This window comes from Piliocolobus tephrosceles, chromosome 21 (genome assembly GCF_002776525.5).
Source record: "Piliocolobus tephrosceles isolate RC106 chromosome 21, ASM277652v3, whole genome shotgun sequence".
Classification (NCBI taxonomy): Eukaryota; Metazoa; Chordata; class Mammalia; order Primates; family Cercopithecidae; genus Piliocolobus; species Piliocolobus tephrosceles.
The window spans coordinates 35976405-35991674 of record NC_045454.1 but is presented as its reverse complement, the minus strand read 5'-3'; the positions used below and the strand labels follow the sequence as shown (position 1 = coordinate 35991674).

Below are 15270 nucleotides of genomic sequence, written 5' to 3'. Positions count from 1 at the left end.
AGTCTTTCTGCATTGCGTGGCCACACCCATCAGGCCCTGGACACCCGTGTGCACCAGCTTCCCTCATGCCGAATGTGCCCCAACACGCCAAATCATGCAACATGACATGGTGTCACTCCAGGATAGTTTATGACATGCCACAGCGGTCTGGCATGTCCAGACATGGCTGGGCAAGGGGCCTACAGAATGGTATCCCCAAGCTGGGGAGGCGGGAGGGGCGGACTGGGCTTCCCCAGGGCCCTTGCAGTGGCTTCAAGCACCGCCACCTCCTCGGTCTGCTGAGCCTCCATGAGTGCCATCTGCTGCTCCAACTTCCGGCATTGCTCTTCCTGCTTCCGGTGGGCTCCTCGGAAGGCCAGGACCAGGGCGCTGGAAGGGGTGGGTGGCTGGGTCAGCAAATAGTCCCCGACTCCACCCAAGGCAGGGACCATGTACTCCCACTCCCAGAATGGGGGCTTTTTCACCTTAGGTCTCCCAGGGTCCCAGCTAACTGGTCTTTTTGTTGTTGTTGTTGTTGTTATTGTTGTTTGAGACAGAATTTCGCTCTTGTCGTCCAGGCTGGAGTGCAATGGTAAGATGTCCCCTCACTACAACCTCTGCCTCCTGGGTTCAAGCAGTTCTCCTGCCTCAGCCTCCCAAGTAGCTGGGATTACAGGTACCCGCCACCATGCCCAGCTAATTTTTTGTATTTTTTAATAGAGACCGGGTTTCACCATGTTGCCTAGGCTGGTCTTGAACTCCTGACCTCAGGTGATCCGCCTGCCTCGGCCTCCCAAAGTGCTGGGATTACAAGTGTGAGCCACTGTGCCCAGCCTGTTTTTTCTTGTTGTTGTTTTTTGAGATGGAGTTTTGCTCTTGTTGCCCAGGCTGGAGTGCAATGGCCCGATCTTGGCTCACTGCACTGCAACCTCTGCCTCCCAGGTTTAAGCGATTCTCCTGCTTCAGCCTACCCAGTAGCTGGGATTATAGGCACGCGCCACCATGCCTGGCTAATTTTGTATTTTTAGTAGAGATGGGGTTTCTCCATGTTGGTCAGGCTGGTCTCGAACTCCCGGCCTCAGGTGATCTGCCCACCTTGGCCTCCCAAAGTGCTGGGATTTCAGGCATGAGCCACTGTGCCTGGCCCAGCCTGTTGTTTCTTTTTTTGAGACAGAGTCTCGCTCTGTCGCTCAAGCTGGAGTGCAGTGGTGTGATCTCTGCTCACCGCATCCTCCACCTCCTGGGTTTAAGCAATTCTCCTGTCTTCCAAGTAGCTGGAATTACAGGCACGTGCCAAGATGCCCAGTTAATTTTTGTACTTTTAGTAGAGATGGGGTTTCACCACGTTGGCCAGGCTGGTCTTAAACTCCTGACCTCAGGTGATCTGCCGGCCTCAGCCTCCCAACATGGGATTACAGGTATGAGCCACCGTGCCTGGCCTTTATTGCCTATTTTGGGGCAGCGGGGAAGGCTAAGGCCCAGAGAGAGCCAGGGATACTTCTGAGATCCTGGTGGGGGATGGTGCCAGGGGGATTGGAGGGATGCAGAACAGGGGTCCCACCTGTGGGCTTTGCATAAATCCCTGTTCAGCTCGGCACTCTGAGACCGTCTGGCTCGCCCCTTCTGAGCCACCCGTTCCAGCTCCCTGCGCAGAGACTGCAGCTGCTCCCGCAGGTCCAGCGTCCTGTTGCGAAGGGGAAGAGAGGGGGCTCACAGCCCTAGCCCATCCTATTTCCCACGTCTCCTCCTACCCACCTGCCTACAGTATTGTCATGTAAACACACCTGTACACAGGGGTACACCTTAGCTTCTGCTGCAGACAACCCCCCCGGGGGCTGTCACATAGTCTGCCCACCCCCACCCAGCCCAGGACCCAGGCACACACCTGGTGAGCGATGCTGCCAGTTCCTGGGCTAACTTCTCTGGGTCCCAGACCCTGCCCACCTGGCCACCATCAATGCCACTGGTGCCACCAGGGACAGCAGGAAGGCCCTAAGAGAGAGAGAAGACAAGAAAGTGACATTAACCTGGGCCAAGTCCGTGCTTGGCCCTCACTGGACATTGAAGCTACCCAGACAGCGGCAGCTGCTGTGCTCTCAGAGACCCCTGCCTGGTTCCATACCCCAATAAGAGCGAAATTACACTCTGATAAGGGAAATACCTTATTTAATTAAAAAAAAAATTTTTTTTTTTTTTTTTTTTTAGACAGAGTCTCACTCTGCCACCCAGGCTGGGGTACAGTGGCACGATCTTAGCTGACAGCAACTTCTGCCTCCCAGGTTCAAGCGATTCTCCTGCCTCAGCCTTCCAAGTAGTTGGCATTACAGACACATGCCACCAGACCTGGCTACTGTTTGTATTTTTAGTAGAGACGGGGTTTCACCATGTTGGCCAGGCTGGTCTCGAACCTCATCTCTAAAAATAAAATTTAGGGGCCAGGTATGGTAGCTCACGCCTGTAATCCCAGAACTTTGGGAGGCCGAGACGGGTGGATCACTTGAAGTCAGGAGTTCAAGACCAGCCTGGCCAACATGGTGAAACCCTGTCTCTACTAAATGTACAAAAATTAGCCTGGCATGGTGGCAGACCCCTGTAATCCCAGCTACTCAGGAGGCTAAGGCAGGAGAATCGCTTGAACTTGGGAGGTGGAGGTTGCAGTGAGCCGAGATCATGCCACTGCATTCCAGCCTGGGCAACAGAGTAAGACTTGGTCTCAAAAAAAAAAAAAAAAAATTAGCCAGGCATGGTGGTAGGTACCTGTAGTCCCAACTACTTGGGCAGCTGAGGCAGGAGAATCACTTGAAGCTGGGAGGCAGAGGTTGGAGTGAGCTGGGATTGCAGCACTGCACTCCAGCCTGAGCGACACAGTGAGACTCTGTCTCAAAAAAAAAAAAAAAAAAAAAAAAATAGAGATCCACGGGAAGTCCTTGCCCCATCTAATCCTTGTTTGAAATAATAATAATTTTTTTTTTTTAATTAGTCTGGGTGCAGTGGCTCATGCCTGTAATCCCAGAACTTTGGGAGGCCAAGGTGGGCGATCACCTGAGGTCAGGAGTTTGAGAACAGCCTGGCCAACATGGTGAAACCCTGTCGCTACTAAAAATACGAAAATTAGCCGGGCGTGGTGGTACAAGCCTGTAATCCCAGCTACTTGGGAGGCCAAAGCAGGAGAATCGCTTGAACCTGGGAGGCAGAGATTGCAGTGAGCCAAGATCACGCCACTGCACGCGGGCCTGGGTGACAGAGCAAGATCTGTTTCTAAAAAAAAAAAAAATTAAAGGCCGGGCGCTGTGACTGATGGCTATAATGCTAGTACTTTGGGAGGCTGACACAGGCAAATCACCTGAGGTCAGGAGTTCGACACCAGCCTGGCCAACATGGTGAAACCCCATCTGTACTAAAAAATACAAAAATTGGCCGGGTGCAGTGGCTCACGCCTATAATCTCAGCACTTTGGGAGGCCGAGGAGGGTGGATCACGAGGTCAGGAGATCGAGGCCATCATGGCTAACACAGTGAAACCCCATCTCTACTAAAAATACAAAAAATTAGCCGGGCGAGGTGGTGGGCGCCTGTGGTCCCAGCCACTCGGGAGGCTGAGGCAGGAGAATGGCGTGAACCCAGGAGGCAGAAGTTGCGGTGAGCTGAGATCCGGCCACTGCACTCTAGCCTGGGCGACAGAGCAAGACTCCGTCTCAAAAAAAAACAAAAACAAAAACAAAAATATTTGCCAGGCGAGGTGGCAGACGCCTGTAGTCCCAGCTACTCGGGAGGCTGAGGCGGGAGAATGGCGTGAACTCCGGAGGCGGAGGTTGCAGTGAGCCGAGATTGCGCCACTGCACTCCAGCCTGGGCAACAGAGCGACACTCAGTCTCTAAATAAATAAATAAATATATATATATATATTTGGGCACGGTGGCAGACGCCTATAATCCCGGCTACTTGGGAGGCTGAGGCAGGAGAATTGCTTGAACCTGGGAGGCGGAGGCTGCAGTGAGCCAAGACTGCACCATTGCACTCCAGCCTGGGCGACATGAGCAAAACTCTGTCTCAAAAAATAAATAAATAAAAAAGAGAGATGAGGTCTTGCTCTGTGGCCCAGGCTGGAGTGAAATGACATAATTGTGGCTTGCTGAAGCCTCCAACTCCTGGGTTCAAGTGATCCTCCCACCTCAGCCTCCCCAGTAGCTGGGACCACCGTGCCTGGGTAACCTGATAAGGGAAATAAATAACAGGAAACCTCATCTGAAGTCACTCCGGGAGGGCTTCCTTGAGGAGGTGATGTCTAAGCTGAGATCTACAGGAGGTCGAGGACTTTATGACACAAAGAGGGAAGTTCCTGGCAGGGACACAGAATGTACAAAGGTTTGGAGGTGGGAGAGATGATTCAAAGAGCTGCATTAAGGACAGGCACAGCGACTCATGCCTGTAATCTCAGCACTTTGGGAGGCGGAGGCAGGCGAAACATTTGAGGCCAAGAGTTCGAGACCAGCCTGGCCAACATGGTGAAACTGCATCTCTACAACACATACAAAAATTAGCTAGATGTGGTGGTGTGTGTCTGTAATCCCAGCTACTCAGGAGGCTGAGACAGGAGAATCGCTTGAACCTGGGAGGCAGAGGTTGCAGTGAGCAGAGATGGCAACATTGCATTCCAGCCTGGGCAACAAGAGCAAACCTCCGTCTCAAAAAAAAAAAAAAGGGGGGGAGAGGGCTGTGATTGACAAGGGCTATGTTCTCATTAGTAAGCTACTACCCCTACCAGGTTCAGGCAGGGCGGCTCACCTGATACCACTCTTCCTCGTCCCCGCTGCTGCCACCTCCGCTGCTATGTCCGCCACTGCTGTTTGCCCCACCAGTCTGGAGCTCCGCCCGTTCCCACCGCAGCTGCTCCAGCAGGAGCACGTGAGCTGGACCCAGGGCTCGGAGGGCAGCCTCCCGCAGCTCTAGGCCCCGCTTCTCACGCCGCACCAGCTGCAGCCGAAGCATCAGGTCCGTCAGGGCCTCCTGCGGGACCAAGGAGAGGGGAGAGAATTTCTGCTTCTACGATCAACTGCAGGGAAACTGAGGCCCCAAGAGGCACCCACTGAGGCCTATTCAGACAAAAATGGTGACCTTTGGCTGGGCACGGTGGCTCATGCCTGTAGTCCCAGCACTTTGGGAGGCCGAAGTGGGTGGATTACCTGAGGTCAGGAGTTCGAGACCAGCCTGGCCAACATGGCAAAACACCCTCTCCACAGAAAATACAAAAAATAGCCAGGTGTGGTGGTGCACAACTGTAATCTCAGCTACTCAGGAGGCTGAGGCAGGAGAATCACTTGAACCCGGTGGGGGCAGAGGCTGCAGTGAGCCGAGATAGCGCCACAGCACTCCAGCCTGGGTGAGAGCAAGACTTTGTCTCCAAAAAAAAAAAAAAAAAAAAAAAAAAACTAGGACCTTCACCATGTTCTTGTGAGGTGGAAATATCTTCCTCCCATAAAAACCACAGCTGTAGAAATGGCATTTCCTAGAGGGCAAGTAGCTTACATAGGTCATATAGCAGTTCTGTCAAAACTTCTGGAGTTTCTCCAGCTCCAGAACTTCAAGGTTTTCTTGCCAAGCTACAAACCCAACACTGTGTTCTTTGCTCCCATCTCTTCCCTAGGAAGGGCATTTTGGAGAGCCACATTTGTAGTCTATTGAGAAACTGAACCCCAGAAGACAAACTCCTATTAATCCCTCAAAACCCCAGTTCCAATTCTCCTTCACAATGCCTGCACCCAGCCCAGGAGAATTCTCCTTTGCTCCTTGATCCCCCAACCTCAGTAAAGGATTTTGTCCCACCAAGAAAAACTGACAGTGACCACAGCCCATTTGTACCCTTGTGGCCACCAGGTCCTGCTGAATTTGTGTCTTCTCCAGTCGGGGAAGAGCTGGGCCAGCCTGGGTCCCCAGAATGGCCTGCACCATGGCTTCTGCACGGGGCACAGTGGGCATGGGTGCCAAGGTGGGGCCAGGCTCTGAGAGAATATTCACTAGAGAACGGCGCTCCTGGAGACGCTGGACATAGCTTCGGAGCTGGAAAGCCACTTCCTGTGGTGTAGGCTTATCCACACTGCTGCCCTCAGGGCTACAAAAAACAGAAGAGGTGCCTATGTCAACACCAGCAGGCATAGGTGGGTTAACTTTATGCCAGTCTTGGTAGGGTCCATCATCTTCCATCTCACTGGCCATGATGGAGTCTTTGCCATCTGTGGTGGCCCCTGTCACACCAACATACCCCACTAGGCACCATCTTCCATCAAGACCACATTTTGGTCAGGTGCGGTGATGCACGCCTGTAACCCCAGCACTTTGGGAGGCTGAGGCGGGAGGACTGCTTGAAGCCAGAAGTTTGAGAGCAGCATAGGCAACAGAGTGAGAATCCGTCTTTATAAAAAAATTAGCTGGGGCTGGGCACGGTGCCTCATGCCTGTAATCCCAGCACTTTGGGAGGCAGAGGCAAGTAGATCACCTGAGGTCGGGAGTTGGAGACCAGCCTGACCGATATGGAGAAACCCCATCTCTACTGAAAATTCAAAATTAGTCGGGCATGGTAGTGGGAGCCTGTAATCCCACCTACTCGGGAGGCTGAGGCAGGAGAATCACTTGAACCTGGGAGGCGGAGGTTGCAGTGAGCCGAGATCAGACTATTGGACTCCAGCCTGGGTGACAAGAGTGAAAATCCGTCTCAAAACAAAACAAAAACCAGGGTCACACTCTGTCACCCAGGCTGGAGTGCAGTGGTGCAATCTCAGCTCACTGCAGCCTCCACCTCCCAGACTGAAGGCTTCCTCCCACCTCAGCCCCCCAAGTAGCTGGGACTACATGGGCACACCTGGCTAATTTATTTGTAGTTTTGGTAGAAAAGGACTTTCGCCACGTTACAAGGGCTGGTCTTGAACTACTGAGCTCAAGCGATCTGCCTGCCTCGGCCTCCCAAAGTGCTGGGATTACAGGTGTGAGCCACTGTGCCCGGCTGCGGGTGCCAGTTTTAACCAGTAGGCATCATTATCCATCTTCACGCCAACTGCAATATCTGTCAACCACCATGCCAACTTTGTCAAGTAGCAACAGGCCAACTGCAGTTGAGCCTCATGTCAACCAACTACAGTGTGCTCCATACCAACCTTGCTGGACACAGCCACGCCAAGCCCCCAAACATGGTGAGCTCTGGGAACCCCATTCCCCAGTCAAGACCCCACTCCTCAACCAGGCCAGTTCCCAGGGTTCTGGGGAGGTACCTTGGCTGTGGATTCTGCTGTGCCCCCGCATCCATGGTGGCTTCCTCTTGTGCCAGCAGCCTCCATGCTTCCTCTTCAGCTGCTTGCAGGTCACCCGTGGGGGCTTCGTCTCCTGCTTCTGAGTTGGCCTCCCACAGAGCAAGAAGAACCCTGTATGCCTCTTCACAGTGCTCACTGTGGGACACTGGTTCTGAGTGCTTCGGGACACTCAGCTTGGCTGGGTGCAATGGCCCTCGCCTGTAGTCCTAGCACTTTGGGAGGCTGAGGCGGGAGGATTACCTGAGGTCAGGAGTTCGAGACCAGCCTGACCAACATGGTGAAACCCCATCTCTACTAAAAATACAAAGATTAGCAAGGTGTGGTGGTATGCACCTGTAGTTCCAGCTACTCAGGAGGCTGAGGCAGGAGAATCGCTTGAACCAGGGAGGTGGAGGTTGCAGTGAGCCAAGAGGGCACCACTGCACTCCAGCCTGGGTGACAGAGCTAGACTCTGTCTCAAAAAAAAAAGAAAGAAAGAAAGAAAAAAACCGCTTAGCTACATCTCGCTCTATAGGTGCCAGTCCCCACTTGCTCCTGAACTCCTCTTCTCCCCACTGTCCTCAACTCTGGAAGCATGTAGACTCCCTTACCAACCCTGAACTAAAATTGCCTTAAGTTAATTTCTGGGCCGGGCGAGGTGGCTCACACCTGTAATCCCAGCACTTTAGGAGGCCAAGTCGGGTGGATCACGATGTCAGGAGTTCGAGACTAGCCTGGCCCATATGGTGAAACCCGTCTCTACTAAAAACACAAAAATTAGCTGGGTATGGTGGCATACACCTGCAATCCCAGCTACTCAGGAGGTTGAGACATGAGTGTCATTTGAACCCAGGAGGCAGAGGTTGCAGTGAGCTGAGATCTCGCCACTGCATTCCAGCCTGGGTGACACAGCAAGACTCTGCCCCCCCCCCAAAAAAATTAATTTCTGAAGTGGGGAAGGTGCTCTCCAGTGAGAGTTCTGTGGATTGGGGCCATCCTCAGAAAGCCCATTCCCTCCCCAGCTGGTGACATCACTGGCAGGGTACACTGACCTGTACTGCAAGGCCAGATGCAATGCTGTGGCCTCAGCCTCCCGCTGGCCTAGCTGCATGCTGAGGCCCTCACAGTGGCCCTTGTATCCCTGGAGCACAGCCGATAGCAGACGGTTAAAGCATTTGAGCTTCTCAATGCTCCTGTCCCCGAAGGTGGGGAAGAGGGAAAGTCAGAGGCCTTCTAAGGCAGTCAGGCCTCAATTTCCACCCTTACCCTCCCTCCTGTTGCAGCTTCAGACTCCAGGCTTTATAACTCAGCTGGAGGAGGTGCCTGTGCCCTTATGAGCTCAGCATTTGAGTCTCTTACCCCTGGAGTTGCTCCATCTGGGCTTCCATGATGTGCATCTCAGGACTGAGGGGCTGGGTGGGAAGAGACCCAAGGATCTGGGTGCTGGAATGGCTGCGGAGGCGCCGAAGCAGGGGGTGAGCCAGGGAGAAGGAGTCCTGCCAAGAAAAGGTGATGTAATTGACCCCAATTGTCACCAAGAGCCTGGGATTGTAGGCATTTTGCAACCCCAGAAGCTGTTGGATCCCATGACAAAGATTTGAGTCTCATCCCCCAGAAGACTAAGGACATCAAAACTGTGGGATTGAACTTCTCACACTCACCTGAGTCTCCCAGGGTTCCCTGTCTGCCTCAGAGCTGCTAGAACCACTGCCTGAGCCACCTGCTTGGCTGTGGGAAAGACGTGGGAAGGGCTCCAGCCTCAAGAGGGAATTCTGCAACTCCTGAACCTGGGAAGGATGAGGGGGGGTGTCAGGCCTAGGGGCTGAAACCAACCACCAGCCTTCCCTCCCCAAGGCCTGTTCTTGGGGAAGTGGCAAGAACCCTAGCTGGAAGGCAGGAGGCTTGGATACTTAGCCTGCCAAAAATCTCACTGTCTGACCTTGGGAATGTTTGTCAGCTGCTGAGGATTTCATTTTTCCCAGCAGAAAAATGGGCCCCACTCTGGAGGAAAATGAATCCCTGGACTGGGCTCCCATAGCCCCGAGTTTTCCTACCAGCCTGAGATGAGGGCTTCCCTCTCAATACCTCATTCAGCCACATGACTTTTTATTTTTATTTTTATTTTTATTTTTGAGATAGAGTCTTGCTCTGTCACCCAGGCTGGAATGCAGTGGCACAGTCTCAGCTCACTGCAACCTCTGCCTCCCGGGTTCAAGTGATTCTCCTGCCTCAGCCTCCTGAGTAGCTGGGATTACGGGCATCTGCCACCCTGCCTGACAAATTTTTGTATTTTCAGTAGAGATGGGGTTTCACCATGTTGACCAGGCTGGTCTTGAACTCCTGACCTCAAGTGATCTTCTTGACTTAGCCTCCCAAAGTGCTGGGATTATAGGCATGAGCCACTGCACCCGGCAGCCACATGGCTTTAAATGCCACCTACATGCTGAGGATGCTCAAGTGTCTCCCTCCTGCCCTGCTGTCTCCCCTGAGCCCTGGACTCAGACATACAGCTGCTCCCTTGAGGACCCCACGTGGATGTCTCATGGGCACTTGAGCTTATCAAGGGCTAAAGAGATCTGGTCACCACCAGCCAAACCTGCCCACCCTGTAGCTCCTCCATCTCTCCCTTCTAGTCCTTCAGGTCCCAAAGCCTGAAGTTCTCTCTAGCCTTCATGCTCACACCTGTCAGTTCCATCTTCACATCACCCAGAATCCGTCCGCATCTCTCCACCTCCACAACCTCCACCATCCTGCGTGTCTGGACCAGTGAAGTCACCTCCTGGCTCTCCAAGAGTCCACCCTCACCCTCTCAGACTGTTCCTACCTCTGCCACCAGAGGGCGCCTCTGAACACCTGCGTCGAGCACGCCCTCCTCTGCTCAGAACCCTCCCGGGCTCTCACCTTAATCAGAGCAAAGCCCAAGTGCCTCCTTGCAGCCGAGGAGGCCCTGCGCAATCTGCATTTGTCCTCCCTCTGTTCTGGCTCCCCACACTCTCCCTGTTGCGCCCTGTGTTCCAGCCACACTGGAGTCCTTCGGGTTCCTTGAACAAGCCAGTCATGCTGCCACTCCAGGGCCTGGTCTCACCGTCCTCAGTTTTCTTTCTTTTCCTTTTTTTTTTTTTTTTTTTTTTTTTTTTGAGAGTTTTCCTCTGTCGCTTAGGCTAGAGTGCAATGGCGGGATCTCGGCTCACTGCCTCCTGAATTCAAGCGATTCTCCTGCCTCAGCCTCCCGAGTAGCTGGGACTGGGACTACCGGCGTGTGCCAGCACGCCTGACTAAATTTTTTTGTATTTTTAGTAGAGATGGGGTTTCACTGTGTTAGCCAGCATGGTCTCGATCTGCTGACCTTGTGATCTGCCCACCTCGGCCTCTCAAAGTGTTGGGATTACAGGCATGAGCCACCATGCCTGGCTTTTTTTTTTTTTTTTTTTTTTTGAGACAGTCTCACTCCGTCACCCAGGCTGGAGTGCAGTGGTGCGATCTCGGTTCACTGCAAGCTCTGCCTCCTAGGATCAGGCGATTCTTGTGCCTTAGTCTCCCTGGTAGCTGCAGAATTGCGTCAAGCAACTCTCCTGCCTCAGCCTCCTGAGTAGCTGAGATTACAGGCATGTGCCACCACACCTGGCTAATTTTTGTATTTTTAGTAAAGACAGGGTTTCACCATGTTGGCCAGGCTGGTGTCTAACTCCTGGCCTCAAGGTATCCACCCACCTTGGCCTCCCAAAGTGCTGGTGTAGATTACAGGCATGAGCCACCACACCCAGCCAACCTGGACCTGGCTGATTTTTTTTTTTTTTTTTTTTTTTTTTTGAGACAGAGTCTCACTCAGTCCCCCAGGCTGCAGTGCATTGACGTGATCTCAGCTCACTGCCACCTCCATCACCCGGGTTCAAGTGATTCTCCTGCCTCAGCCTCCTGAGTAGCTGGAATTACAGGCGTATGCCATCACACCTGGCTTTTATTTATTTATTTATTTATTTATTTATTTGTATTTTTAGTAGAGATGGGGTTTCACCATGTTGGCCAAGCTGGTCTTGAACTCCTGACTTTGTGATACTCCCACCTCAGCCTCCCAAAGTGCTGGGATTACAGGTGTGAGCCACCGTGCCTGGCCAACCTGGCTGATTTTTATTTTTTATTTTTTGCAGAGGTGGGGGTCTCGCTGTGTTGCCCAGGCTGGTCTTGAACTCCTGGCCTCAAAGGATCCTCCTGCCTCTATCTCCCAAAGTGCTGGGATTATAGGCGTGAGCCACCACACCCAGTCTCAAAAGGTTTTTGGAATGAACAGATGAATGAATATTGCCTACATCGTGCCTGCCTCCTCCCTCAGACAGAGAGCCACATGGGACTCAGGATGGCCCCTCTTACCTCTTTCTGCAGCGTCTCCTTCTCAGCTCGGATGGCCTCCAGGGAGGCCTGCGTGCGGACCAGCTCATCCTCTCGACTACTCAGGGCCAGCCGGAGCCAGGCATTCCTCTCAGCCAGGCGAGCTGCCTCTCGCTGGCTGCTCCCTGCCCCTTCCTGCTTCCCAAGGGGACCTGGTCCCCCTTTGCTTGTGTCTTCCAACCCCATCGGCCCAGGATGGCTGGGGGGCCGGTGGCGCCAGGCTGCAGCTGCTGCCTCCAGGGAGCTCAGAGCGTGCTGGAGGGTCTGAAACACATCGGGGGCCCCAATCCCAGGAGGCACAGTCTCTTTGTACTGTAGGGCTGCTTCTGGGGCCTGGTAGGCTTCCACTGCAGGTTTCTGAGGCACCTCGGGGGCTGAGGCCAGTCCCCTGCCAGAGCCCCCATCCGTCTTCTCGTCGGTCCTGTGGACACCAACTCAGGCACTTGAGTCGCTTCATGCTGGGCAGGGAATTCTTTTTTATTTTTTGAGACGGAATCTCACTCTGTTGTCCAGGCTGGAGTGCAGTGGTGCGATCTCAGCTCACTGCAACCTCCACCTCCTGGGTTCGAGTGATTCTCCTGCCTCAGTCCCCCAAGTAGCTGGGATTACAGGTGCCCACCACCACGCCCGGCTAATTTTTGTATTTTTAGTAGAGACAGGGTTTCACCATGTTGGCCAGGCTGATGTCAAACTCCTGACCTCAGGTGATTTGCCCGACTTGGCCTCCCAAAGTTCTGTGATAACAGGCATGGGCCACAACGCCCGGCCCGGGGCAGGGAATTCTTAGGGCTTAAACTTCATGGTCTTCGGGAGGTGTGAGCGTGGCAGAGAATTGGCAAGAGCTGCGTGTTCTGGGACTTGCATCCCAGGGAGAGACTGGGAGGCTGGGAATTCAGGGAAGAGGCTGGACGGAGATGGTGGAGAAGTTGGAGGGGAGACCTGGGGCTGCGAAGCAGAGTGAATAGTAAGTTGGACTGTGACAGGCACTGGGAAAGTCCTGAAAGTGAGAGACAGAAGATTCTAGAAATGGGGTCTTCTGGGGCAGCGACTCACACTTGTAATCCCAGCACTTTCGGAGGCTGAAGTGGGGGGATCACCTGAGGTCAGGAGTTCAAGACCAGCCTGGCTAACGTGGCAAGACCCTGTCTCACTAAAAATACAAAAATTAGCTGGGTGTGGTGGCGCACACCTGTAATCCCAGCTACTCGGGAAGCTGAGGCTCTTGCTTGAACCCAGGAGGCAGAGGTTGCTGTGAGTGGAGATTGTGCCACTGCACTGCAGCCTGGGTGACAGAGCAAGGCTCAAAAAAAAGAAAAGAGGCCGGGCGCGGTGGCTCAAGCCTGTAATCCCAGCACTCTGGGAGGCCGAGGCGGGCGGATCGTGAGGTCAGGAGATCGAGACCATCCTGGCTAACACGGTGAAACCCCGTCTGTACTAAAAATACAAAAAAAAAAAAAAAAAATTAGCCGGGCGTAGTGGCGGGCGCCTGTAGTCCCAGCTACTCTGAGGCTGAGGCGGGAGAATGGCATGAACCCAGGAGGCGGAACTTGCAGTGAGCCGAGATCGCACTACTGCACTCCAGCCTGGGTGACACAGCGAGACTCCGTCTCAAAAAAAAGAAAAGAAAGTCAGGCTGAAGGCAACAGGGAGCTATGGTAGGTGTGTGAGCAGAGAGGGCACATCAGCAGATCTGCAGATGGCAAAGATGCGTCTGGACTGGAGTGAAGGGCACAGACCAAGGGGGTCTCACCTGCTTCCTAGGCCTTGGCCACTGACCTCCTCCATGGGGCCCAGCTGTTCCAGCCCGGAGCTCACTGGAGGTTGGGCAAAGCTGAGCTTGGAGCTCCCACTGGCTGCCTCAACCTCCTCTGAACTCTCAGCCACGGGGTCCAGTTCACCCTGCAAATGACCCCCATGGCCCCGCTCTGAGCCAGGCAGGACGGGACCTTGGGGTCCCCAGGAGTTGGGTGTGAAGGGGAGAGGGCGACACTTACGGGTGGAGCATGCCTCCCTCGCCGGCTTCGGGGCCGCGTGGCCCGGGCACTCATTGCTGTCCAGAAGCCAGTGCCCTCTGAATGCTTCTCCTTCGTCAACCCCTAAAACCACAGCCTGCCATGACCTCTTGCCTTTGTTGTCCTGGACAAGGGACAACGTCAATTTCCTGTGCTGTGAAATGGGGCATTGACTACCCTCAGGAAGGGATTTTGTTATCAATGTTGATTGGGCACATTTGAATGCCTCCCTGGACAGGCAGCTCACTACCTAACAAGGTTGTCTGGATCTCCCCCTTCTTCTCTGCCTTCTTTACCTTCACTACATCTTTGTCCCCTTCTCTCCTCTATTTGAGCCTGGGAATGCGATCTCAATAATTCCCTCTCCTCCGCGGCCCTCCTAAATGACAGGTTCAGCTCTCTCTACCTCTCTGATCCTCTGGGGGTAACTTGATCAGAGGCCTGAGTCGCTGGACACTGTCTTGGGGTCACTCTGGCCACTGCCTGGTCAAGCCTGGGCTGGCCAAGCCTGGCCTGGGAGGGACCAGGAAACAGGAAACCCCCTCCCCTGGTCATGTGACTTGTTATTGTGTTGTTTCCTTTTTGAGGACAGCGGCTTCCTGCAGCCCTAGCGGGGCACACATACCTGACTCCCAAGGTTTCAGCCCCTCCTCGTCTCAGCCTCCAAGCCCATGGCTCTTCTAGCTCTGACTCTTGGATTTTATTTCTCAAGAGCTAGAATGGGCCGAGCACCATGGCTCACGCCTGTAATCCCAGCACTCTGGGAAGCTGAGGAAGGCAGATCGCTTGAGCCCAAGAGTTTAAGACAAGTCTGGGCAACATGGCAAGACCCCCGTCTCTACATAAAATATAAAACTTAGCCAGGAGTGGTGGCATACGCCTGTAGTCCCAGCTACTCGGGAGGCTGAGGTGGGAGGATTGCTTAATACCTGGAAGTTGAGGCTGCAGTGAGCCATGGTCACGCCATTGCACTCCAGTCTGAGTAACAAGGCAAGACTCTGTCTCAAAAAGAAAGAAAAAAAAAGAGCTAGAATGTTCCTCTGAGCTGATGGCTTTTATTTGGCTCCCCTGTGAACTCTTCTTCTCTGCTTGTCTCTTCACTGCGGGCTGACAGTTCTCTTCTTGCTCTGTCGCCCAGGCTGGAGTGCAGTGGTGCGATATCGGCTCACTGCAACCTTTGCCTCCCGGGTTCACACCATTCTCCTGCCTCAGCTTCCCGAGTAGCTGGGACTACAGGCACCCACCACCACGCCCACCTAATTTTTTTGTATTTTTAGTAGAGACGGGGGTTTCGCCGTGTTAGCCAGGATGGTCTCGATCTTCTGACCTCGTGATCCACCCACCTCGACCTCCCAAAGTGCTGGTGGGATTACAGGCGTGAGCCACGGCGCCCAACCTTTTTTTTTTCTGTTTTTTTTGAGATGGAGTCTCGTTCTGTCGCCCAGGTTGGAGTGCAGTGGTGCAATCTCATTGCATCCTCCACCTCCTGGGTTCAAGCAATTCTCCTGCCTCAGCCTCCCGAGTAGCTGGGATTACAAGTGCCCACCACAACGCCCGGCTAATTTTTGTATTTTTAGTAGAGACAGGGTTTTACCATGCTGGCCAGGCTGGTCT

At 53.6% G+C, this 15270-nt stretch overlaps 1 protein-coding gene across 2 annotated transcripts; it reads right to left on the bottom strand.

Moving 5' to 3' along the window:
* On the bottom strand, nucleotides 1-14188 carry USHBP1 (USH1 protein network component harmonin binding protein 1). Of its 2 annotated transcripts, none has more exons than XM_023229892.1 (13): nucleotides 14063-14188; nucleotides 13639-13740; nucleotides 13395-13543; nucleotides 11627-12065; nucleotides 8920-9045; nucleotides 8618-8754; nucleotides 8311-8451; nucleotides 7241-7414; nucleotides 5838-6087; nucleotides 4764-4985; nucleotides 1865-1971; nucleotides 1541-1663; nucleotides 1-369 (listed from the first exon to the last, which is right to left on the bottom strand). In XM_023229892.1, the coding sequence occupies exons 2-13, from the start codon at nucleotides 13690-13692 to the stop codon at nucleotides 180-182; spliced, it is 2112 nt and encodes a 703-aa protein (XP_023085660.1). In that variant the 5' UTR covers nucleotides 13693-13740; nucleotides 14063-14188; the 3' UTR covers nucleotides 1-179. The 2 variants fall into 2 exon arrangements, with proteins under 2 accessions (XP_023085660.1, XP_023085661.1); XM_023229893.2 differs by having other exon boundaries at nucleotides 180-369; nucleotides 13953-14174.
* Nucleotides 14189-15270: the final 1082 nt, after the last annotated feature.

Coding starts and splice junctions, on each gene's coding strand:
- USHBP1 (XM_023229892.1), bottom strand. CDS start 13,692: ATGAGTGCCCGGGCCACGCGGCCCCGAAGCCGGCGAGGGAGGCATGCT. Junction 7,415..8,310: donor CATCTGGCCTTGCAGTACAG/GTCAGTGTACCC, acceptor AGTGTCCCACAG/TGAGCACTGTGAAGAGGCAT. Junction 4,986..5,837: donor AGGACCTGGTGGCCACAAGG/GTACAAATGGGC, acceptor TTGGTCCCGCAG/GAGGCCCTGACGGACCTGAT.